Source organism: Anolis carolinensis, chromosome 2, assembly GCF_035594765.1.
Source record: "Anolis carolinensis isolate JA03-04 chromosome 2, rAnoCar3.1.pri, whole genome shotgun sequence".
Classification (NCBI taxonomy): domain Eukaryota; kingdom Metazoa; phylum Chordata; class Lepidosauria; order Squamata; family Dactyloidae; genus Anolis; species Anolis carolinensis.
The window spans coordinates 302,329,929-302,356,121 of record NC_085842.1 but is presented as its reverse complement, the minus strand read 5'-3'; the positions used below and the strand labels follow the sequence as shown (position 1 = coordinate 302,356,121).

The following is a 26,193-nucleotide window of genomic DNA, read 5'->3' as shown; positions in this document are numbered from 1 at the left end:
TAGACTTGGGTTCCACCCCCAAGTTATTTCCTGACCTATGTGCAAATATCCCAAAATCTGGGAAGGAAAAATCCAGATGACATAAACCTACCCAAACACTTCTGGTTCTAAGTATTTTGGACAAAGGAGGGCCTGATTTCCTCAGAAAAGTCCTTGGAGGTTTGGGAGCAGAGCCATTTCCCAACAATTGCAGAGACGGAGGGAAATTCCTCAGCTTTCCACAGAAAACCTTTTTTTTTTAAGCAAAGTCCCGTTTTCTCTTTGGATGCATCTACACCAGACCTGGGCAAACTTGGGCCCTCCAGGTGTTTTAGACTTCAACTCCCACAATTCCTAACAGCCTCAGTCCCCTTCCTTTCCCCCCTCAGCCAATTTAAGACAAGGAAAAGGAAAGGGCCTGAGGCTGTTAGGAATTGTGGGAGTTGAAGTCCAAAACACCTGGAGGGCCCAAGTTTGCCCAGACCGGATCCACACTAGCTCAATGGTATACAATCCTGGGGAATGGAATCTGGTGAGGTAGGAGCCTCTTGAGCGGAGAAGGCTAAAGCAGTGCATAGCATTGAGCTGTGGCAATGAAAGTGGCACCGAACTGCATTCATTTCACCATGTAGATGCAGCCCAGTTCCTTCCTGGTTTCCTCAGAACTCCAGCTCAGGTTTCCTCGGAAAATGGGGAGGCCACACATCAAATACCAGTGACACATTTCCATGGCATTTAAACAGAAAGAATGAATGCTATTCGGCACTATGTGAGCTGCCAGGGCTTTGATTTGGCTATGGAATCAAGAGAGTTGTAGTTTTAGAAAACCTCTGTCAAAGAGCACTGGTGCCGCTCCAGACTACAAATCCCATTAAACCATGACAGTTCAAGTGGTATCCAACTGCACTAATCCTACAATGGAAACGCTTCTTCTTCTTCGTTCGGTCAGTTGTTTCCGACTTTTTGTGACCTCATGGACCAGTCCACACCAATGGAGACGCATCTCTGGAGTAAACATCCATCCAGCTGCCACTACTATTTAGCAAGGACCTTGTAAAACTACAAATCCCAGGATCCCATAGCAGTGAGCCCTAGCAATTAAAGTGGTGTCAAATTTCATGAATCCAAGACTTTTGAAGCACCAAGGGTTTCTTTCATCACCATCACCATCACCATCACCATCACCACCACCACCATCACCACCATCACCATCACCATCATGGTTGCTCATGCCCTCAGGATTATACAAATTTGATCTGTCAGACTTCTGGGTGCTCTCCTCTGGAGGTGCATCCACATCAGGCACCTTAGCTGCTATGGCTCAATGCTATGGGAGTTATGGATTGGTGAGTCACCAGCACCTTTTGACAGAGAAGGTAAAGGCTTTCTAAGGCTACAACTCACATGATTCCATAGCCTTGAGCCTTGGCAGTTAAAGCGGGGTCAAGCTGCACCGATTCTACCGTGTAGATGAGCCCTGGGCTCTCTTCCCTTCCCCGACCGAGGACAGTGGGAGGAGACCCAACGAGAGGGTTGAATCCGTCTCCGGGTCCAAGGCGGGTTTTCTCTCCCGACAGCCCGGACTTGGCCGAGGCGCCTCTTTTCTTCCCTCTCCAGGAAAAGAAACCCAGGTCTCTTCAGGACCCAGAGCCCCAAGGAGACGTGAGTACGGAGCCGGGTCCAAGGGAGGCAGTTTGACGCTACTTTCCCTGCCATGGATCGTGGCAATTGTGGTTTGCAGCAACACTCGTGGGCAGAGAAGGCTAAAGACTAGAGCTTGGAAACTGACACCTCCCACAGTCATAGCCTTCAGCCGTGGCAGTAAAAGTGGCGTCAAACTGCATTAATCCTATCACGTAGATACACCCTTCTTTTCACTCTTTGCTTGCTTCGCTTCTCCGCCACTAGAGCTGTGTGTTAACCGTTTCAGGGGTGACACCAAATGATCATCTCTAAAATGTTTGTGTAGTGTTTCAGCTGAAATGTATCCCCATAACAGGCAGGCAACAAGTTACAAACATTATAGGTTCTATATAGGTTTGGGTTGCTGTGAGTTTTCCAGGCTGTATGGCCCTGTTCCTGAAACATTCTCTCCTGACGTTTCGCACACATCTATGGCAAGCATCCTCAGAGGTTGTGAGTCTGTTGGAAACTAAGCAAGTAGTGTTTTGTATATCTGTGGAAAGTCCAGGGTGGGAAAAGGAACTCTTATCTGTTGGAGGCAGTGTGAATGTTTCAATTAATCACCTTGATTAGCATTAAAAAGCCTTACCGCTTCAAGGTCTGGCTGATTCCTGCCTGAGGAGGTGTTAGCTAGCCCTGATTTATTCATGTCTGGAATTCCTCTGTTTTCTGAGTGGTATTCTGTATTTACCATCCTGATTTTAGAGTTTTTTAAAATACCAGATTTTGTTCATTTTCATGTTTTTTTTCCTTTTTGTTGAAATTGCCCACATACTTGTGGATTTCAATGGCATCTCTGTGTAGTCTGACATGTTGGTTGTGAGAGTGGTCCAGCATTTCTGTATTCTCCAATAATATACTGTGTCCAGGTTGGTTCATCAAGTGCTCTGCTATGGCTGACTTCTCTGGTTGGGTTAGTCTGCAGTGCTTTTCATGTTCCTTGACCTCTGAGGATGCCTGCCATGGAAGTGGGCAAAACATCAGGAGATAATGCTTCTGGAACATGGCCATACAGCCAGTGATTCCACCCATGAAAGCCTTTGACAACACATTCTATATGTTTGTTTTGAAGCTGAATTTGTATGCAAGTTGAAACAGATGCATTTTTAAGTGCAACCCAAAGCTTATTCATGCAAGTGTGGTTCAGATCTGTCATTGGTGAGGTTCAAGGTGAACTACGATTCCCACTCTGTTGGGTCAGTCCCCCCAAACCGCTCCAGTTGGTGATGGTGGTGGAGTGTCTGTGTGCCAAGTGTGGTCCAGATGTGTCATTGGTGTGGTTCAGAGTGTTCTCTGGATGCAGTGAACTACAATTCACATCATGGTGGGTCAGTTCCGCCAAATCCCTCCAGTATTTTCCATTGGTCATAAGTGTTCTGGGTGCCAGGTGTGGTCCAGATTCATTGTTGGTGGGATTCAGACTGCTTTCTTGATGCAGGGTGAACTACATCTCCCACCTTGTTGGGTCATTCTCTGCCGGACACCTCCACTATTTTCTGTTGGTCATAGCGGGCAGGGTCTGTGTGCCAAATTTGGTTCAGATCCATCATCACTGGGGTCAGAGGGCTCTCTGGAAATAGGAGACAATAGGAAATCATCCACAAACATTTTTGAATGGTTCCATTAATAAAATGTATAAGGATATGAGTGGACTACAACTCCCACCGTGCCAGGTTAACTTCCCCCAAAAACCTCTCCAACATTTTCTGTTGGTCATGCTGGGGGTGGGTGGATCTGTGTGCTAAGTGTGGTCCAAATCTGTCATTGATGGGGTGCAGAATGCTCCCTGGATGCAGGGTGAACTACAACTTCCACCTTGGTGGGTCAGTTTCCCCAAACCCCTCCAGTATATTCAGTTGATCATTGGGGTACTGTGTGCCACATGTGGTCCAGATCTGTCGTTGGTCAGGGCCACGGTGCTTTCTGGAAGTGGGAGCCAATAGAAAGAAATCGGCCACAAACATGTGAAATTACAGCTATAAAGATACAAGGATTTGAAGTTAAAAGATTTGTGGGGGTTGGGGGGAACAATGAAAGGCCCAATTGTGCATCCTCCCTGTCAGATTTGCAAACTTCCCAGAGCATTGATGGAGAAGCTGTTAAAAGAGATGCTGGACAACATAGACAAGTGTCATGCAAAAAGGAATTTTATACACAAACAATATTGAAGTGCTCCAAAGAGATCTATCGATCTCCTCTCACTTCATTTTCCAACTTTAAGATGTGCATTTTTTAGGAGAGCCATAATTTTATGTCCCCAAGATTATGACTTTAAATTAAAATTTCAACCTTTGGAGGGACATATATTATGTTCACATTTGATAAGATCAATGGTGGTAACCTTACATTAGGTTACTTTAACTCCTCCCTAAATTGTTTTCCATCTCCAATTCCAGATTGGAGCCCCCAGTGGCACAATGGATTAAACCCTTGGGCTGGCAGGACTGCTGACCGAAAGGTTGGCAGTTTGGATCCGGGGAGCAGGGTGAGCTCCCATCTGTCAGCTCAAGCTTCCCATTCAGGGACATGAGAGAAGCCTTCCACAGGATGGTAAAATATCAGATGTCCCCTGGGCAACGTCCTTGCAGGTAGCCATTTCTCTCACACCAGAAGCAACTTGCAGTTTCTCAAGTCGCTCCTGACACACACAAAAAATCCCAAATTGTGACAGTCCTTATGAGGGAATCATAATTTCTTTTCCTGGAATGGGGAATGATTTCAATTGCAGTAAGATGAAAAGTGTAATAGAAAGGGTTAAATAAACCTTATAAATAAATCTATACACTCACAGATTCAGTTCTCTAAGATAAATTACACAGCAGATTCGTATCCTGGTTTCCAGAAAAATCGTCCAGACGTCCACTACACTATGCTGACAATTCAAGAGGATGCCAGAGCTTAAATTTGACTTTTCATCCCAATTAGGATAGATCCACTGAATCAGTGAAACTTGTATAAGACTTACCATATACTCATTAAAATCTGCTTTAGTTGTAACAAAAGTAGAAGATTTAGATTCAGCTTTCAACCTCTGCTGTAGATAGTATTGAACTAAATGGTCCAATGGTCCAACTGGGTATAAGACAGCTTCCTATGTTATATTCCCTAGGTGAAGGGGAGTGCAAAACAACATTATAAGGAGATCTTTCATTAGTGAAACCTTCCGTTTTCTTTCTCTGCATCTGATTTACTTCATCGGCACACATCCGGCCATTTACTGGTTCTTGGACTCTGTTTTACTGGCATTGAGTCTCCTATCATCACAGGACAAACTATTTGTGAGATCAACAACAACCAATGAAAACAACATTTTTTCCTGGCTGGAGTGGAGGATGGCAAAAGGAAGGGAAATAAAACAGAGAAAAGGGAAAAACAGGAAATAAAAAAGCTGGTTTTCACAGGGTAACAAAAGAAATAGCAAGGAAGAGCATTTGAGGAAGTTCAGAACACTGCTGAAAAAACTACAGTGAACTGGTATGTTATTTTCTGTTTAGTTTGAAGTTTTTCTTATAAACAGGTCACTTTTTTGCTTGTTTTAAATCTGGGAGAATTCAGTTTAATTTGATATAAATTTAGTTGTCATTCTGGAGTTTTTCCTTGGGGAATAGTATATACGTTCTGAAATAAAACAAAAAGAATTCAGTTTGAACAGCGATGTATCTATTTGTCTGCAGGAGGGATTGCTGTTGATTGATCAGATTGGTGGGCGAGAAGGATAGAAATTAGTGCTAGAAATTAGTGCTAGAAATTAGCTTTTTTGCACTATTTCCTTCCATATCTCCCAGCCAGCATGACTAGTAGCTCTATTGGCTAGTGGGTCCAACAAATTGTGGCCCAAAAGTAGTTATCCTTTGAAGGGAATTTGATACAGTAGAGTCTCACTTATCCAACACTCGCTTATCCAACGTTCTGGATTATCCAACACATTTTTGTAGTCAATGTTTTCAATATATCGTGATATTTTGGTGCTAAATTCATAAATACAGTAATTACTACCTAGCATTACTGCGTATTGAATTACTTTTTCTGCCAAATTTGTTGTCTAACATGATGTTTTGGTGCTTCATTTGTAAAATCATAACCTAATTTGATGTTTAATAGGCTTTTCCTTAATGCCTCCTTATTATCCAACATATTTGCTTATCCAACATGCTGCCGGCCCGTTTATGTTGGATAAGTGAGACTCTACTGTACTAGTAATTTTACTTATTCTCTTTTCCTGAAAAAGAAACTGAAATCTCCCTCCATTACTTTGAATTTTAAAAAATTATTAGTAAATTTATTACAGAGTAACCTGCATTGTATCAGTTTTGGTTCTTGGGCTGCCCACAAGCTGACCTTATGTATTCACCAAATTTTCTGAGAGACCTCTTTTTCTAATCCTTACTTTCCAGTCCCCTTTCTGTTTGTGTGTCTTTCTCAAAGTGCAGCCTGATTTGGATACATTCAGCAGTACAAATGTTTCCTATATATGGCAATAAAAATGATGAGAGAAAATCCATCCACTTTGTTCTGACTTTACTGTGCTTCTGTTAAAGCAGGAAGACATCAAGCCTGTTTGCCAGTCAGAAATGTGAGAAGTGAAGGAATGGACTGGACCTCATGGAGAGACAGTTTCCTTGGCACCTGGAGTTCCCATGCTAGGGATGGTTCTTCTAACCTGAAGCAGTGAAAGGAAGACTGGGGCTCCTGCTACACTGATCTCTGGTTATTTGCTTTGAACTGGATTATATGGCAGTGTAGACTCACATAATCCAGTTCAAAGCAAATAATCTGGGATCAGATACTGGATTATATGGCAGTGTAGATCCAGCCTGGGAAAGATCTGTCCCTGGAAGGCCAAAAAAGACGGTTGTAGGCTGAACTGACCAATGTGCTGGCTCCATATGATGAAGTTCTTTTGGCTATATTTCACAAGAGACTCTCTCCCAACATTTTAAAACAAAACATGTAAAATTGTAGAAAAAAGTGGATACTGAAACATAGGCTGCCTAACCTTTATCTTTATGGCTGTTTTATGCCAATGCAGAATCCACTGTTAAAATATCACCCAAGCTTGGTTTATAAGCTCCAATGAAGGAGAATCCATCAGATTTTGGAATACTCCATTCCAGAAGTGTCCACCAGAAAAAAAGATCTGTAATTTCTCTGATAACAGCGTTCCATGCAGTCATGCCAGCCACATGACCTTGGAGGTGTCTTTGGACAACGCCGGCTCTTCGACTTAGAAATGGAGATGAGCACCAACCCCCAGAGTCAGACACGACTAGACTTAATGTCAGGGGAAAACCTTTACCTTTACCTACTAACTCCTCTGATTAAAGTAGCAACATCCCAGAACTTCTTTTCAATTTTAAAACAAGTTTTGAAACTGACCCATGGATCTCCCATGAAACATCCTGCCTGGCTTTTGTTTTGGTCTCATTGAAAGAAATGAGCACCAAAAAGGTTTTGGTGCTGTATAGGATTTTAATAGATTTTTCAGAATAGGTCTTAGATTTCTTAGATGTGGATGCCACATCAAATGCCACACTAGGACATTTTTGAGAAAGAGTGCCAAGCAGAAAGTGAAATTGAGAGTGAAGATAGAAAAACAGAGGTCTTTCAGAAAATTTGGAAATAATTAAGGGCACCTCTTGGGTATCCCAAGAACCAAAGTAGATATGATGCCTGTGATTCTGCAATACATTTCCAATCGTTAAAAATATAGCCATACATACACACATATACATAAAATTTCAGATCAGCTGGGAAAACATCAATATTTTTCAGGTAAGGGACATAAGGGAAAGGGATATTTAATTCCCTTCCAATAACTGCTGAAATATTTACTTTAGTGATCACAAATTGCTCACACTAAAGTTCCTTTACTTGCTCACATTAAAGTCACTTTTAAAACTTTATAATACCTGGAGGACCCAAGCCAGCAGGACTGGCAGCATTATGGGCTGGAAGATTTTGAAGAATGGTAGTTCAAAAAAGCAACATTTCCAGGGGTGCACAGAGAAGAATTACTGGTAATCACCTATTCCACAATGCCCTAGCCCTAGTTGCCATAAAATAAAAATGAATCTATGCAAAAGAACTGTGATAAGGGAAAAGTAAATGAATATTTTCCCATTTCTTTTCTTTTACTATGGGGTTTGGAAGAAAGAAGAGCATTTTAATTTCAGAAATGGTTATTCAGGAAGAAGGGTTCAGTATCTCTTGTACTTCACAGTTCCTCCCATCACACCAGCAGTTTTTAACAGCTGCTTCTCATTTTCTTATTGTTGAAAAAAGTTGTAAGGTTTCTATGAGGGTTTTTTTTGCCAAAGGCAAGACATTCCTTTGGATTTGGAAATAATAAACACATTGTGGATAAAATGGTTAACAGATATGTTTACTAACAGGCAGAATGTACTCGTGATGGGCCAATCTTGAATCTAAAGCAAATACTACATAGATCATCTCTATTCTTGATCTTGGGAGCCTCAGGAAAGGACACTAAGGCCCCTTCTTCACTACCATATAATCCAGATTATCAAATCTCTGAACTGGATTACATGAGTCTACACTGCTATATAATCCAGTTCAAAGCAGATAAACTGGATTTTATATGGCAGTGTAGGGCCCCTTCTACACTGTCCTTATATCCCAGGATCGGATCCTAGGTTATCTGCTTTGAACTGGATTATACGAGTCTCCCCTGCCATATACCATGGGATAATCAGATAATCTAGTATCAGATCCAAGGATATAAGGACAGTGTAGAAGGGGCCTAAATATAGCCAAGGCCAACAGCATGGAACATCATGGTGTATCTGCAATCTAGATTTAATGCGGTTTAACTGTGATGGGTCAATGCTATGGAATCATAGGATTTGTAGTTTTACAATTGTCTTTGCTAAATAGTGCTGATACCTCAGCAAACTAGAACTCCCAGAATCTCATAGTATCAAGCTATGGCAGTTAAAGTTCTATCAAACTATATTCTTTCCATAGTTGAGATACACTCCATCCATTCTGGTTTCACTGAGCCCACCGGGCAACATTGCAGGGCTTTTTATGGAGGCACAGCTTGATAGTGTGCATGCAGCCCTCTGCCCTCAACCAATCACAACTGTTTGGGCTCACCATTTGCCTCTTAACTATTCATACCACTGATCTGACTCCCCAGTTTTTATAAAATACCCATTTTCATGCATTAACACAAACTGATCAAAGTAAAGAACCGAAAGATCCATATAATTTCACCTAGCCTTTTGAAAATTTCAGACAAGGGGTATGATTTGCATCATTCTATCCCCTTTCCACAACTGTGTAAGTGCGGTTTATGCCTAAGATCTTTATAGTGCTTGTTACTGCCTCTGAACAAGTGGATTTCTATACACAAAAACTCATGTTTGGATTAAGAACCAGTTCGTGTTACAAATATGGGCACGTTTTTCATTTTTCAGCCCTTCTCCCTTCCTCTTATTTATCCAGTTATTATAAATCATTTATTATCTCTTATCCTTGGCCATTAGCACCTTATCAGAGGCATCTTTTTTGTCCAGACCGTAATGTCCTGCTTCCAGGGTCATCTAGAAGATTAATGCTAAACATAAGCAGAGGCCAAAGTTAAATAGAGTTGGTGCAATGTACAACTGCCAAGTTTGTCCAAGAAGGGCAGTGTACAATTGACACATATCATGCTAATTCTCTCCATACAACTTTATTCTAATAATTTCCACTAGAGTGAGTTTCTTGTGCAATTTCTGGCATTCTCTGATATATCCCATTGTGTCTTCATAAAATCAGTGTGAGGCATAATCTTTAGCAGATGTCTCAGAATCGTTTTGCTAATTTAAATTGCCGTGCCTGTGCATCAAGAAGTTTCAAGGATGTAAATCTATTGTATTTTGCATTTTGGATGTTGTTTTGGTGGTGCAGTGGGTTAAACCGTTGAGCTGCTGAACTTGTAAGGTCGGCAGTTCGAATCCTGGGAGCAGGGTGAGCTCCTGCTGTTAGCCGCAGCTTCTGCCAACCTAGCAGTTTGAAAACATGCAAATGTGAGTAGATCAATAGGTACTACTCCAGCAGGAAGGTAACAGTGCTCTATGTAGTAATGCCAGCCACATGACCTTGGAGGCATCTACGGATAATGGCTTAGAAATGGAGAGGAGCACCACACCCTAGAGTTGGAACACAACTAGACTTCGTCAATGGAAACCTTTAATTTTACCTAAAATATAACTGCATTATTTCCTCAATATAAATTGATTCTCAGTCTCAAAGGTTCTACAATATCACTTTGTTGGACTTCCTTAACAGGACTACCTGGATTTTCTGACTTTACACAAACCCTGATTGGGTGCCAGACTGAAATCAGGAGAGAGCTTCTCTGTTTTGATGGTTGTATAGCAGAGATATTTTCAGCTCTTGTTGAATAACAAGGTAGCAAACAACAACTGCTGAAATTGCCTCATATGCACAACCATGAAAGATGCAAGAAGCATTTCTGGTTTTCACTCTGGTAATCCTAGGCCAAGGAGCTCTATGCAAGGAATAGACAACATGGGATTCTCCATATATTCGAGACTATATAACCTCTTAACCCCAGTCAGCATGAACAGATTTAAGGATGATGGAAATTGCAATCCCAAGTACCAGTTGGTCAACCTAGCAGTACACAGAATATTAACTGTGCTACTCATGTTTTCAAAGCCCATTATTGGCCCCTGCTTCATCAGCATATGTGTCTTGAAGATTTTATTGCAACACAGTGTTGTAAATCTCTATAATGAAATAGCTGGCAAGGAAATTGCTTAATAATTAAAAACAAACATTTATCTCCTTTGTAGAGATTTCAAACAAATGCAGAGATGCTATAAAGAACAGCTTGAAAATAGCATTTCTAAATACCATGTTTATCTTCCTCCTAACTGCTCAAGATGTTGTACATTTTTAAATATATTCTGCTTTTTTTGCACATTGTCTTATTAGCAAACAGTGTAATTAGGTTGAAATCCTTAATTAGATGAATTAAACCATCATTCTGGGTCATCTGCGCATCTATGTGCATCTATGTGCCTTCAAGTCACCTGTCAAGTTATGGAAACCCATGAATTTCATAAATTTTCTTAGGCAAGGAATACTGAGGCCCCTTCTATGTGACCATATAAAATCTAGATTATCTGCTTTGAACTGGATTATCTGGCAGTGTAGACTCATATAATCCAGTTCCAATAAAATGATATGGATTATCTGATTTGAACTGGATTATATGGCAGTGCATAAGCGGCCTCAGAGACTATTTTAACAGTTCCTTCCTCTTAAATATAGCCTGGTACTAACCAAGCTACCAAGATCAGATGAAATACCCTTAAGATATTTCAAGAACAAATAATGGTAAAACAGCATGTAAGTGACAAGTGTCATTTAAAGGCTATTTTTGTAAATCATTTGTTATTCACTCTTTATTGATTTACCTGATTCGGGCCCCTTCTACGCTGCCATATAATATGGATTATCAAAGCAGATAATCTACATTATCTGCTTTGAACTGGATTATATGAGTCTACAGTGGCATAAATCCAGTTCAAAGAGGATAATCTGGATATTATATGGCAGTGTAGGAGGGGCCTCAATCATTGCAGACAGCTTGACTGACATGTAGTATGATGTAAATGCTGGAAACATGCAAATCTTAGATAAAAGAGTCATTGTGTTGTCGAAGGCTTTCATGGCTGGAATCACTGGGTTGCTGTGAGTTTTCCGGGGTGTATGGCCATGTTCCAGAAGCATTCTCTCCTGATGTTTCTCCCACATCTATGACAGGCATACTCAGAGGCTTTGAGGTCTGTTGGAAATTAGGGGTTTATATATCTGTGGAATGTCCAGGTTGGGAGAAAGAACTCTTGTCTATTTGAGGTAAGTGTGAATGTTGAAATTGGCCACCTCAATTAGCATTGAATGGCCTTGCAGCTTCAAAGCCTGCCTGCCTCCTGCCTGGGGGAATAATATGTTGGGAGGTGTAAGATGGCCCTGATTGTTTGCTGCCTGGAATTCCCTGTTTTCTGAGTGTTGTTCTTTATTTACTGCCCTGATTTTAGAATTTTTTAAATACTGGTAGCCAGATTTTGTTTATTTTCATTGTTTCTTCCTTTCTGTTCAAATTGTTCACAATCTTGTGGATTTTAATGGCTTCTCTGTGTAGTCTGACATGGTAGTGGTTAGACTATCCTGGACCTTCCACAAATATATAAACCCTACTTGCCTAGTTTCCAATGTACCTCACAACCTCAGAGGATACCTGCCATAGATGTGGGCAAAACATCAGGAGGGAATGCTTCTGGAACATTTCCATACAGCCTGGAAAACTCACAGCAACCCATAGAATAGTTTATTTACTAGTGTTCTTAGAGCTCATAATACAGTCCAACAAAAAAAATATTGGTGTCTTGGTTTTTAGTCCCATTCCTGGGGTTATTTGGGGTGTTACTGATTCACAAAAATTGTATTGGATAGATTGTCTCAACTCTAGTTTCTTAGATAAGGTTATCATGGTTTTTCTATGGGTGAGCAGATGATGACTGCTATATGGCATATGTTCTCTATCTAAAAAACTAAAGATGATAGGAGAAAGCTGGTGCCATTTCTTGGAATCAGCAAGTCAAATATATCCAGAAACAGTTTTAACATTTGAGGCACCCAAATGTGTTGTCCAGTTGTATATTCCCTTGTTCTAAGATGTCATCTATTGTCAAAATGGAGTTCATCTGGCCAATTACAACAGACCAGCTGAATCCAGATTTCTTATTTTACACTAACACGGCAGGGAAATATTCCCCTTCTCGCCATTTTCTTTTCTTCGTAGATCCCAAAGAATAATATTTACCTATTTTGATCTTCCTTTTTTCCCTACAGCTATATGAAGATGACTTCAAATTTTTGCAGTTATTGGACAATATAGCTAAAATACAGTGCAGAAATATATTATTCTTTTGCACATTTCTTTCAGGTAAAAGAAATGGGATATTTGGTGTCTCTAGCAGCAATTTTAAATATGCAGCTCTATTTTGGCATGCTTCAAAGTGAAGGTAAAGAATTGAATATTTATTTTCTTTATTTCAAAATGCTACATAATAAAAAAGAATCAACAGTTTCTAGTGTAAGGAAAAGGTTCCCAGGACACATTTCAGTCAACTAAAAGCTATTAATTCATTGTGTAAACATCGGAACCCATCTTATAATTAGACTTAGTATGTATTCAGTCCATTGCTTTTAATTGTACAGCCTGTAACTTAACAGCATTAAGACAGTATAGACACATATGTTTGCTTTAGCCTTGGGAGACTGTAATATTTATTTATTTACAGTATTTATATTCCGCCCTTCTCACCCCGAAGGGGACTCAGGGCGGATCACATTATATACATATAGGGCAAACATTCAATGCCCATATACACATAGAACCGAGACAGAGACAGACGCAGAGTCAATTTAACCTTCTCCTGAGGGTATGTTCGATTCTGGCCACAGGGGAGAGCAGCTGCTTCATCATCCACTGTGATGGCACTTCCTCATTCCAACGCCGTAAATTAGTTAAATTTGCCTCCCCACTTTATAAGTGGTACCTTATTTCCTACTTGATAGATGTAACTATCTTTCGGGTTGCTAGGTCAGCAATGAGCAGGGGCTATTTTTTATTTTTTAATTGACAGGTGCTCACCCCGCCACAGGCTGGCCTTGAATTCATGACCTCATGGTCAGAGTGATTTATTGCAGCAGGCTGCTCACCAGCCTGCGCCACAAAGCAGGACAATAAGGAAAAATATACCAGTATAGTCCCATTCTCTTATATATTTTAAACTGACCAGTTATTAACCATTTGTGTGGGACAGATCATGCTGAATAGGAAATTCTAGAAACTTGTTATCCTGAATGGTAGTATTTCCAGGCTCTTATAATAAACAGAAATGAAATACAGAGAATTAATGAATCCATGCTCCTTCTGTTGGCATATGTTTTCCTTGGGAATTGTAGGTAATTGTAATCCAAAAAGTTACTTTGTCCAGCTCTGAATTAGAGATTTTGTCACCATGCAAATAGACAGAAAAGAGCTAAGACTGTGGATAAAGGATTGATAGCATCTCTCTAGCATTCCATCTCTCTCCAAAGTTAATATAATTGTAATGTGTAATCTGCACCTCTTAACTATGTGGAGGGGTAGACTACACATGAACACTGCATATAATACTATCAAGTCATATAAGAAAGCTTATGGGACCATTTCTAGGTAATACTACCATGCAAACTGACTCTACACAGTTGAAAATATTAAAATGAGTCTGAATGTGTTTTTGGGTGGATATGTTTTGTTTTTCATTGCCCATTCTTTTCTCCCAAAGGTAATAATGTATTTCAACCTGTAAAACTTAATGTTTCTATGAACCGTACTCTTCAGCAACTGTTACTGGAATGGAACGTCAGTGATGATATGGAAGCATATAACTCCGAAGTAAAAATGGACTTTGACATCCAGATTTATCGCAGAAAAGAGACTGATATTGTCTTCAGTGTAAGTATCTTTCCACAAAAAAGTATCTTTACATATGTAAGTCCTCATATAGATGAAGAAGTTCCCTTCTTCATCTATAATGTTGCATGTGTTTCTGAACCTGCATTAGACAAAGCACAATAACCAAATGAAGACCCCAAGAGGGTTGAAAGCTGGCACACTAAATGCAGCTTGAGAACCAACAAGCTTAATTGAAATATGTAGTAATTCACTTACTTGCCTAAGCACATGGCATATATTTTGTCATAATACTCATAATCCCAATGTGTTTTACCTTTGTTTTTGAAGCTACAATGTTTCTAATTGGAATAATGGCAAAGTTCAGATTTGCTTCCTGAGAATGGTTTAGAATTTAGAGTTTAGACTTTAAACTTGTTTGGAATCAGATTTTCTAAATGTTAATATTTTTGTTACAACACCAGGATGACCAGTAACCATGTAACTTTTTGAAACAGCTCCCAGAGTGAAGTGTTCCTCTGTTTTCAATTCTGTCATTCACAACTGTCTGTAGAGGGAGGACAACTGCTGGAAGCAGTTAAGAGTCATGTCATTTTCAGTAGCTAGGGCTTAACCCACTCCCTTTTTCTCCCTTATCTTTCTTGTCTTTGGATGTGAAAAAGGAGAGGGCTTTGACTTGATTCCTGGTGCCTAAACAATATTGGAGAGAGATGACCCTTCTCACTACTGTAGTCATTCTTGTGCTTCCTTGTATTGCAAGTATCACACCCATCACCCTATAGACCAATGGTTCACAACCTGTGACTCCCAAGGTGTTTTGGCCTACAACTCCCAGAAATCCCAGCCAGTTTACCAGGCGTTAGGATTTCTGGGAGTTGAAGGCCAAAGCATCTGGGGACCCACAGGTTGAGAACCATTGCTATAGACAAATTGATATAGGAATGACTTGAGCCATTTTGGCCTTGTGACCAAAAAAGGATGAATAGAAGGAGAGTAAGTAAAACTAGAGGTATGGTCTGAGACATTATCATGATTGCAAAATGGTTTAATTCCAAGCTGCCTAAATTGTTGCAAATAGTTTATTTCTATGGAAAAAAACCCATGCCCATCCCCATCTTTCTGTAGTCAGCATCTACTATGAAGTTGCTCTGAATCTCTTCAAGGCATGTTAATTTTTGCTCATTTTATAGGAGTGAAGCTATGAAGACATATGAATGATGTTACATTGTTATTCCTAACTTCCTTTCCAGTTGCTAACTTTTTGTTTTTTTATGCTTAGGAGAATTACTCAACAACAATCAATAAATCAAACCACCCTCTGAAACTGACTTGGCATTCTGATGTACCCTTGGAGTGTATGCCTCATGGAGTACGAATACGGAGTAGGGTAGCACCTTCTGAAACTTGGAGTGATTGGAGTGCTTGGGAAATAAAGGATGGTAAATTAATTTTGCTAATATAAAGTGTGAAATAAGAGCATTGTGTTTGAGTGAGAAATAATATCAATACTAGAACTGAACCTGTTGTGTGGAAGCATTATCATTGTCTATGGACAATGCTGGCTCTTCAGCTTAGAAATGGAGATGAGCACCAACTTCCAGAGTCGGATACGACTAGATTTAATGTCAGGGGAAAACCTTTACCTTTACCTATATCTTCAATAAAGTCATGATGGGTTCAAGTGAATTCCCCCCCCCCCCTCAAGATATGTCACTAATAGGGAGCTGACACAAGCTCTTTGTGGAATTTAGTAGTCAAGGTAGGAAAACTGAATATTTTTCTTGATGTCTTTATTTAGGCATGGATTCCCTGGATGATGGTAGCAGTTATATCTTTCCAGTGGAAAAAGTCATTGAAAAAGGTTCCAGTATCACTTTTTGCTGCATTGCAAAGAAGAACGACCTTTTAACTGGATATCTATTTAACGGAAGTATACATAACAATACAAAACAAAGAAGAATAACATTTACTGAAAACAATGTTCCACTTTCATTATTCGGTGGCATAAACGTGATTTGTGCTTTCTCTCAGTCAAGTGACAATCGAGGAACTCTTCTCTTTGTGACGAGTAAGTAGAGCGTGTTTTGTATTACTGTTGAGCAGTAAGCAGTGATTCAAGATGGAGAATCTCTCCGTTTTATTTTTTTCTCCCATTTAAAAAAATCTCAGATTTTTTATGTCCCAAAGAGAAGATTTGCAAATTTGACAATTTCTCGGAAAGCAAATCAAAGTGAAATTTCCCACTCATTTTCCCTCCACACTAGTCAAACTCAAATGTTCAGCTGTGTAACTGCTTAAAAAATGTGAAGCATCTCATGAAAAAAAAGAGATGGCAATTCTAATTCATCATCACAAAGGTGGTTGAAGACAAATCTTGGCTCAAAGTCCTGGGCATAAATTGGCAAAACACTGTCAGTCAATTTTGTTTTTTGTCTGTTTGCATTTTTTAAAATCTGAAGTTCTGTCCATTCTGAATACGTGCAAGTGTTCATTAGGAAACAAGGTAAAATGGCATTCCGACCCATTCCTACCAGTGACCCTTCAGATGCTATCGCTCTCATTAGACCCAGGCTAATGGGAATTATAGCCTAGCATCTGACGGGTCACAGGCTGTTTACCCTTTTGTTGCTTATTTTGGGAATAACAATTTTTAATTCTACATCTGGATTAATGATTATGGCAGTTATGCTAATGCACAATACTGGAAGAGTAGTTCATATCATAAAGGTCTGTTTCTCTTCCTCTTGAATCTAATAGATATTCCCTTCTTTTTTGCATCCCAAATTGGAGAGATGTTTAATAAGATAAGAACCCCAGAGATTATCTTTAATGTAGTAGCCCCACAATTCCAGAACTCTCTCTCATAGGAGATTAATTTATAATATGTCCTAGTTAGCTTGCAACCTCAAATGAAGACTATTAATGAACTATTATTTGATTTTATCTGCTACAGGCAAAGTGAAACAAAGGGCTACCAGGCCAGCTCAACTGTTCAAACTGTTCAACAAATGGACTATTTCATCTGTCTTCTGCATTTCACATTAATAATTTTAAAGGCTCTTTTCCTTTGAGATTCTCTATAGTTTGATGGCTGGAGTGTTGAATGTGAACCTGAGAGACCCAATGGAATGAACTGGGTCATCTTTAGCATCTCCTTTTCCCTCTCTCTCTCTCTTCCTCCCTATTTCCTTCCTTCTCTCCCTCTCCTCGCTCACATGCACACACATTGAATCTCACAGAGTTATTATACAGAATATAATGTCTATTAAGAAAGGGACATTGTATGCTGTACAATGAATCTCAACTCTCACGCAATTTTCATACAGGAAAGCTCTGGTGATGCATGGATTCCTTTCTCTCAGAAGTAACAGAAGCACATCTACTGCCTTGTAGGAAAGCACTTTTGCTTCCCTGAGGCTATATTTGTGAAGGAATAAAAGAATGTTTCTATACCACAGTAGAAAACCTAGAAATCTTTTATAGTTTTTTCCCTAAAGAAAGTCTATTCCAGAAGACAGGAGTAGAATTCAAAATGATCTTTACAGATTAGAGATGGGCCAAAACTAACAAAATGAAGTTCAACAGGGACAAATGCAAGATACTCCACTTAGGCAGAAAAAAAATGAAATGCAAAGATACAGAATGGGGGGGACACCTGGCTCGACAGCAATACATGTGAAAAAGACCTTGGAGTCCTCGTGGGGAGGAAGGCGAACATGAGCCAACAATGTGATGCGGCAGCTGAAAAAGCCAATGGGATTTTGACCTGCATAAATAGAAGTCTATTGTCTAGATTCAGGGAAGTCATGCTCCCCCTCTATTCTGCCTTGGTCAGACCACACCTGGAATACTGTGCCCAGTTCTGGGCACCACAATTGAAGGGAGATGTTGACTAGCTGGAATGTATACAGAGGAAGGTGACTAAAATGATCAAGGGTCTGGGGAACAAACCTTATGAGGAGCGGCTTAAAGAGCTAGGCATGTTTAGCCTGCAGAAAAGAATGCTGAGAGGAGACATGATAGCCATGTATAAATATGTGAGGGGAAGTCATAGGGAGGAGGGAGCAGACTTGTTTTCTACTGGCCTGGAGACTAGGACACGGAACAATGGCTTCAAACTACAGGAAAGGAGATTCCACCTGAACATCAGGAAGAACTTCCTCACTGTGAGAGCTGTTCAGCAGTGGAACTCTCTGCCCCAAATTATGGTGGAGGCTCCTTCTTTGGAGGCTTTTAAGCAGAAGCAGAATGGCCATCTATCAGGGGTGCTTTGAATGCAATTTTCCTGCTTCTTGGCAGGTGGTTGGACTGGATGGCCCACGGGGTCTCTTCCAACTCTAGGATTCTATTCTAACTTCAAACTATATTAAAACTTCTCATTAATAGGTAGTACTTTGTGGCGTATGTACGGATACATACGCCACAAAGTACTACCTATAATGTAATTAAACCATCTTAACAGCGTTTAAGATCATCTCTTTGGCATCTGTGATGCAAGGAGCAGGAGAACAATGGGTTTGTATACTTGACCCCTTCCACACAGTTGAATAAAATCCCACATTATCTGCTTTGAACTGGAATATATGGCAGTGTGGACTCAGATAGCTCAGTTCAAAGCAGATATTGTGGGATTTTCTGTTGTGATATTCAGGGTTATATGGCTGTGTGGAAGGGCCCTTGCTATCAAGTGGATCTTTTTGCTTAATTGGACTATTGCTCTTCGGATGATCCTGGGCTTCATATTCTCTCTGTTTTTTAGAACATGGGGGTCAAGTTATGACTCCCATAAACACCAGATGCTACTATTCTTCCATCTTTGGAGGTTCTCTTTCACCAAAAAAAATGTGGCAGTGTGCAGTTATGACCATCCTTTTATAGCAGAGGTGGGCAATTACAGTAGATATAGGGATCACCTTTCCTCAGCAAGCTACCTCACTGCATTTTAGTTCATTTTCTATGAAAAACATCATCTGATATTTCATTTTCTGTATTTTCAGCTGTTTTAAAGTTTATGGAAAGTGTTTGGAATGTGGTTAAATTAAAATTAAAAGAATGAAACATTGTAATCTAGATTTGTTTTAACAGGCAAGCCTGATAAACCCAAATATTTTGATTGTGAAACAGAAGACATGATGACGTTAAAGTGTATATGGGACCCAGGTCGAATAGATGAATATATTAACCTTCATCAGAATAAATGTGCAGCTAATTTCACTTTGTCTGATGTGTAAGTATGCTTGGAATAGTCTACATCTCACATGTACTTCAGATCATGATGAGACATATCTTGAGGAATTAACAGCATATTCACCAAAGTTGTGGGATAGCTTTGAAGGCAGTACTCAAGGAAGTTGGAAAGACTGATTGTAGGAGAGTGATAATATCAACTAATTATACAAAGGACTTTAGTGGAGAAATTTCCTTGCATTATCTTGAGATCCACAGGACAGATGTCATGTTGACTTTCCTCAAAAAACGTCCGAAAAGGCTTGAGGTCTGAGTCAAAGAGTAAGTTCTACTCATCACATCTCCCTTTCATAAAGACTGACTGAGACCCCATCTACACTGTCATTATAATGCAGATTGAACTGCATTATATAGACTCATATAATGAAGTTTAACTGGATTGAAATGGACTATTTGAGTCTACACTGCCATATAATCCAATTCAATGCAGTTCATCTGCATTCTGAAACTTCATTATATAGCAGTGAAGATCCAGCCTGAGATGTGCAATTGAAGATGCCTTCAACATTGGCATTGGGTTCTTCTACAGTATTATTCAATGGCAGAGCTTGCCCTGAAAGTGTGATAATTTATAAATTGGGAAATGCATTTTCCTTGCCACATCCTGCTTCTGTGTTTGATCCACTTAGGTTTATAATATAACTTTATTTCACACAAATACATTTGTTAACAGCCAAGGAAACAATACTTTACAAGAGTATTGAGTATATTGACAGTTATGGGAAACTACCAATGAATACCAGGTGCTATGGGCTGTATTTGAGAGGAAGGAACTGACAAAATTCCTTGCATAAGAAAATTCTATGAAATCCATGGGGTTGCCGTAAGTCAAACTTGTAAACACATACAGACAATGGATGCCAATGATGGGTTATGCTAGGAAACAGTTGTTACTTTAGTGCAGAGTTTCTCAAACTCCTCCTCCAGCTGTTTTGGATTTCAGCTCCCAGCATTCCTAACAGCTGGTCAGCTGGCTAGGATTTCTAGGAGTTGAAATCCAAAACCCCTGGAGGAGGAGAGTTTGAGAAACACCGCTCTAGTGTTTATCTCTGAAGTAAAGAGTTCAGCTTTAACTTCTCTGCAGCTGATGGCAATGTAGCATGACTCACCCAACTTGTTCTTATTCCATTTTTTCAACCTATGCAAATGTCACATTTTCCAGTCCTGAGCACACTTGATGTTAACCATTCCTATCTTTACCAGTGTTTCAAAACAACCCTTGAACCCTGGTTAAGGAAGAACCTAGACAGTCTTCACCATGATTTGCACTGGAGTAGATGGAAAGATGATGTGGGAAGGAGGGGATATTTAGTTTAAATATCTTCTAATGTCCTACTTAATACTAGAAACTTTTCCTTCCATTTCTCTCATCTTTTCTTTGAAGGTCAAATGGACAAGTATATTGCAGTTGCAGTGGAAAATGCAAACGGTGTGAATTCAACATGACCAGTGAGCAAATGAATTACAGTTTAAGACTGACAGCCCAAAATTGTGTTGGATGGGAACACACAGATACTGTGGTTGATGTAGCCCATAAGCGTAAGTTTTAATTTTTGTTTTCCACCAGTCTTTATATTTTACACCAACGGTTCCTAACCTTTATTCCTACTAGGAATTCTGGGAGTTGAAGTCCAGAACATCTAGAAGATCAAAGGTTGGGAACCACTGCTTCACACAATGCTCATTGGCCTTTTCATGGTCAACAAAATCTTAGAGGCTTCTGCACAGAACAACTAGATCAAAATGTAGAGAATAAAATAAATTGCAGTCATATCTGTTGTATTCTGTGAAGACAATTCTATAGAGAAACACTGCATCATAAGATCTCAGTGAAGAAGACTTCCCTTTTTGCTATTTTTTATTTCCAGTTGCAAACAAAGTGATGATCTTTCTATCATAAAATAGAGTCTAGAAGTAATTAGCTTAAAAAGTCATTAATTCTGCTCCCCAAAAAATAAGGATCAAGAAGCAATGCCCCAAAAGTGACTTGTGCACATGAAAGTCAATAGCTCTGCTCCACAGAAGTAAGGAATCCCAAAGTACCTAAAGCTTTTTGTAGATAGACACATTTTGGTAGTACCAGTGAAGCCTTCAAAGTAAATGCATTCAACCATCAGAGTGCCACAGTAGAGAAAGTCCTCCCCTGAGCCCCCACATTAGCTGGAAAGGGAAGTGTGTGATTATGTGGGTGTCAGTGTAATGCTTATCTTGCATTTGAAGTAAATGTTTCAATCCACTTTAACTGCAAAAGCACTCCTGGTCATTGCTAATACCTGGGTTCCCAAGTTCAGGCTGAATCCAGAGTACCCCCAACTGTGAACCTGAGTTTTCATTCACATCATACATAGAAAATTAAGATAATGGAGGATAATATTAAAATAAAAAGTATTAATAACATTACAATAAGCCTAAATGAGGAGGATGAACCTGGTGAACTGCTATCAATTGATTATTGTTCAGCTCTATTTTTGGCAGCAGTATGAATTGAATTTTTAAAATACTTACTGCAATTTGCGCTATTGTTAACTGCTTGTCACAAAATTCAGAAACAATCTAAACTAGTATCGTATTGTAAACAAGTCATTCATTACATGCACATATTTTTGCTGATGCATGCTGGCATACTCACCTTCCTACACTTGCTTGTTAAAACCAGTTGACAGATTTGATCCCTGATCTGTTATAACTTTAATTTTGTGTGTTCATTTAGAAAATAATCCCAACAACTTAACTCCATGTTACACAAAACAGTTTTTCAATGTTTTCTTCTTTCTTATTTTTATTCAGTGCCCCCCTCCCCATTCTACCCCAGGCTGCTACTACTACACCCCTGAATCCTTCAGACCCTGCAGACTGAGGAATAGGGCACCTGGTCAAGGGAATATTATCCTGATTGACCACTGCAACTCCATCTCCCAGCCTCGCAGGCCTTGTCTACGCCTACACAGAGAATCCTGGTAGGCAGAGCTGAGAGAGAACCCTCCCCTGCCTCATTCAGCCAGGTCTCGGTAATACTGGCCTGGTCAGCATGTTCATCCAGGATCCGGTCCTGAATGGCAGCTATTTTCACTATTTACTAGTCTGGTATTAAGCAGCATTTTCATTCCAGGGGGATTATTATCAAGGCAATCCTGATTATTTGGGATGGGGGACAGTTTCGGGATGACCAGCCCACAACCATCTCCCTCTATATCTGGAATGGCTGCTTCCTGAGGACCATGGTCTCCTTCTGTTGACATTTCCCTTCCAATAAGTAGTCTATTAACAGGACTGTAGCCTGGAGGGGGGGGGGAGGTAGGGGTTCAACCCCCCCAAAAATATTCATTTTTCCCCTCAAAAACTTGGTTTACTGATGAACTGATGAACCAAATCCCCATGAGTGTCCACTGAAGTTTATCTGTCTTGAGTGTCCACTGAAGTTTATCGATAGAACCTGATTTCTAAATTACTTTGTGTTATGGATTCACTAAAAAAAAAATTCAACCCCCTCCCCCCCCCCCCCAATTTTTCTGGCTATGGTTCTGATTATTTACTATGGAGAATAGCAAAGTGTATGTAAGTATGTGAGGCATTCTACCTACAAAGGAGTATGAAAACAGGCCCTTGTCCTCCGGCAGCCCCAAAGAGGTGGCCCCCCCAATTGACCTCTGCATTTTATCAGGCAGCTGACTCACTTCACAGCTGGAGAAGGTGGGCTATGTCCACAGCATCTCCTGAGTCAGAGTGGTGGTAGGACTGGGTCTGCCAGGAGGAAGGAATGATATAATTTCCCTCCATAGTTCAATAGGTAGAGACCTCCTTTCAGGCAGAACTGCATTTTCAGGATTTTTTTCTTTTCTTTTCTTTTCTTTTCTTTTCTTTTCTTTTCTTTTTTTTCTTTTTTTCTTTCTTTTTTTCTTTCTTTCTTTCTTTTTTTTTTTAAAAAAACAACAACACCAGTTCACCTTGCACCTCCTGATCAGCTCTCTGTCAGTTATCAAAATGCTACCACCATCCAGTTATCCTGGAATTTGAAACCTACAAGGAATCCACTTCAGCTTCTATGTCAAGTTAATGAAATGAATGACTTTCATCCTGAAGCAAAAGAAAAAGAGGTGAGTAGCATATATGATTAGCAAAAAGACGTGTACGTTTTCCTTGCTTCTTTTTCAGGCTCATAAAAAGAGCTTGTAAAAGCTGCCAAAAATGTCCCCCCAAAACTATTGTTATATACTTGTATCTCTGGGATTTGCAGCTTTGATTGGCACGTGGGCTCCAACATTAATCCCCAGCACCATAATATGCCTCGTTATACTAGAATAGTGGGAGATGTCTCAAATTACCATTTTTAAAGCAAATGTAGAACCCAGAAGTGACCAGATGTCCAATTCTGGTTTTGATTTTGGGCTGCTTGATGTGGTTTATACAAAAATCACTGCTTCTGAAAGTTTCCAGAAATGGAACAACCCATTTAAAGAGTGTGATGTAGGGAAGGGTTGTTCTTTATTTATTACATTCCTTTATCAAAGATTCTCAGGGTGGTATATATTTAAATCAAAAACTGTAACACAGTGTAAAACAGGGAGAATAATTTAAACACATTGGAAGCATATGTAAACAATATGACCAAGCAATTTCCCTATAGCTGGATGCAAAGCAATGGCATTGTTCACAGGGGCATTTAGAGGATCCCTGAAAGTCACCCCGAATGCTTGTTGCTGTGCATATAGTGAAGAAAAATTACAAGCCTAAAAATAGGTTTCTGAAAAAATAACATTTTGTTGCTTTATGCAGAAATGCATTTCAGGGTAGCATTTAACAGCATCATTATGGGTCACAATTTATAACTTATGCATTAGAGAAATTGTTTTTAATTACTACTACTATATTATCTGATATAATAATATTATATAATTGTTATTACTGTATTATCTTCATTTGAAAAAAATAGAAATGGTAAGCAGCAAAAGTCCATCCATTGCTTAATAATAGTTTCATTTATGTTTTGCAGCATAACATTACAGGATGGTTCAATACAGGTTCACCTCTCTTCATTAACCTGTATGGATTGCAGTCTTATGCAAATTATACTTTAAAAGTACGCTGTGGTGCTGCTGCTCATCTCTTCTGGAAATGGAGTGAATGGAGTAAAACTATAACCATCCAAACAAATGAATCTGGTGAGAATGCTGTACTGCCAGAAATACGTTTGCACTTCTCAGTCATACAGTCCTCTTCTGTTGGGTACTGTCTGCTTCTATGTAGTCTAAGGATGCATCTACACTGTCAAATTAATGCAGTTCGACACGACTTTAACTGCCATGGCTCAATACTATGGAATCCTGGAAGTCTGTAATTTGGTGAGACCCAAACACTCTTTTGTTCAGAAGGCTAATGAACTTTTGTAATTGCATTGATTCCACAGTGTAGATGCAACCTAAGAATGGTGAATCTGTGACCCACCAGAGCTCAGAAATCTGATTAGCATTCTCTTTCTAAGCCATTCTTTCTTGTGCTTTAGATATATCAATTCTCCATTCTTATCTTCCAATGACAATTCAAAAAATAAAGCACATTAAAAGCTAGATGCATAGGTGAGAATTATAGCAACTTATGGAAACAGCTGGATGTCATTATTTATGAGGCCACCACTTTTAAAGATATGTTAAAATAATAATTTAAGTTGAACCTTAGGACCTCATCACATTGAGGTCAGAATTGCGGGCAATAGTGGGGGGATTCTCCATAAATCCAGCAAGGGGAACCCTGAACCCTGTATTGCCTTCATCGCGGATAACCTCATCCCACAGGGGAAAGCGTTGCTGTTCAGCTTTCCCCATTCTTCTCAATGATAACACGGTAAACCTCCCATGTTCCTGCTGCTGTTTCTTATGACACTTTCATCTCACTATAGGGAAAGAGCCCTGCCAGAAGTAGATCTAAGTCCTCTGATGCAATCCAGTGGGCTCTTTCCCCAAAATGAGGTGAAAATATCATAGGACAAGCAATTTGGCCCGTGTGATGAAGTCCATAGTCTCTTTCAACTGTGCTGTGCTCTTTATCTCTGCTTCTAACTTGACTTTACAAAATGGTTGGATTGAATGCTTTTAGGCCAATAATCTGGAATTGACCCCTTGTTTAGTAGGAAAGGTCGGGAAAAACGATGGGTTATGATCATAGTAGTGGTAGTACCTTCAGTTCCTTCTGTTATTCTTGAGGTTACAATTTCTTACCTCCAAAATGTTGAATTTTGGGGGGTTTAAGTTCTGTGTAAGCATGCACAGGATTCTAAAGAGAAGAAACTATTCCAATAAATTCTATACATACAGTAGCTTCACAACCTCTAATGTAACAGAATCAATTCATACAAAATCAAACCATCCCCAAATCCATCTAATTCATTTCTACTTGCAGTTACACCCTGGGGCCTGCAAAATCAGAGGTTCTCAGATTTCGGTAATTGATTCTATCTCTAAGGCCCCAGACAGCTTGGCTGATGGTTAGGTTTTCCAGGAGCTGAAATCCAAAAACCATTGAGGACCATTGTTTGAGAACCACTGTGGTGAGAGTCCCCCTAGCCTTACATTGTTGCTCATCTGATAGATTTGATGAGAGGAGCCTTATCCCCATTTTTTTCCCTTATATTGTTCATTTTGCAGCTCCATCAGGGAAACTAGATATTTGGAGTGATATTAGCCCATGTTTGGAGGAATGTAACGTAACTGTATTCTGGAAGGTAAGTCTGGCGGGGCGGGGGCGGGAGGATTACATTAAAAATAGTCCCAAAAGTGCAAGGGTAATTT

General features: G+C 39.7%; 1 protein-coding gene across 4 annotated transcripts in view; it reads left to right on the top strand.

The window, feature by feature from the left end:
• Positions 1 to 996: 996 nt before the first annotated feature.
• osmr (oncostatin M receptor) overlaps positions 997 to 26,193 on the top strand; it is a 38,631-nt gene continuing 13,434 nt past the window's right edge. The window contains exons 1-11 of one of the 4 annotated variants that reach the window (XM_062972463.1): positions 1,521 to 1,641; positions 4,929 to 5,136; positions 12,647 to 12,725; positions 14,037 to 14,206; positions 15,444 to 15,603; positions 15,963 to 16,232; positions 19,250 to 19,391; positions 20,796 to 20,950; positions 23,351 to 23,505; positions 24,402 to 24,570; positions 26,050 to 26,126. In XM_062972463.1, the coding sequence (XP_062828533.1) occupies positions 12,656 to 12,725; positions 14,037 to 14,206; positions 15,444 to 15,603; positions 15,963 to 16,232; positions 19,250 to 19,391; positions 20,796 to 20,950; positions 23,351 to 23,505; positions 24,402 to 24,570; positions 26,050 to 26,126 (1,368 nt within the window). In that variant the 5' untranslated portion in view covers positions 1,521 to 1,641; positions 4,929 to 5,136; positions 12,647 to 12,655. Of the gene's footprint in view, positions 1,642 to 4,771; positions 5,137 to 12,646; positions 12,726 to 14,036; positions 14,207 to 15,443; positions 15,604 to 15,962; positions 16,233 to 19,249; positions 19,392 to 20,795; positions 20,951 to 23,350; positions 23,506 to 24,401; positions 24,571 to 26,049; positions 26,127 to 26,193 lie in introns of all 4 variants that reach the window. The other 3 variants (XM_062972462.1, XM_062972464.1, XM_008116087.3) reach the window with 3 other exon arrangements.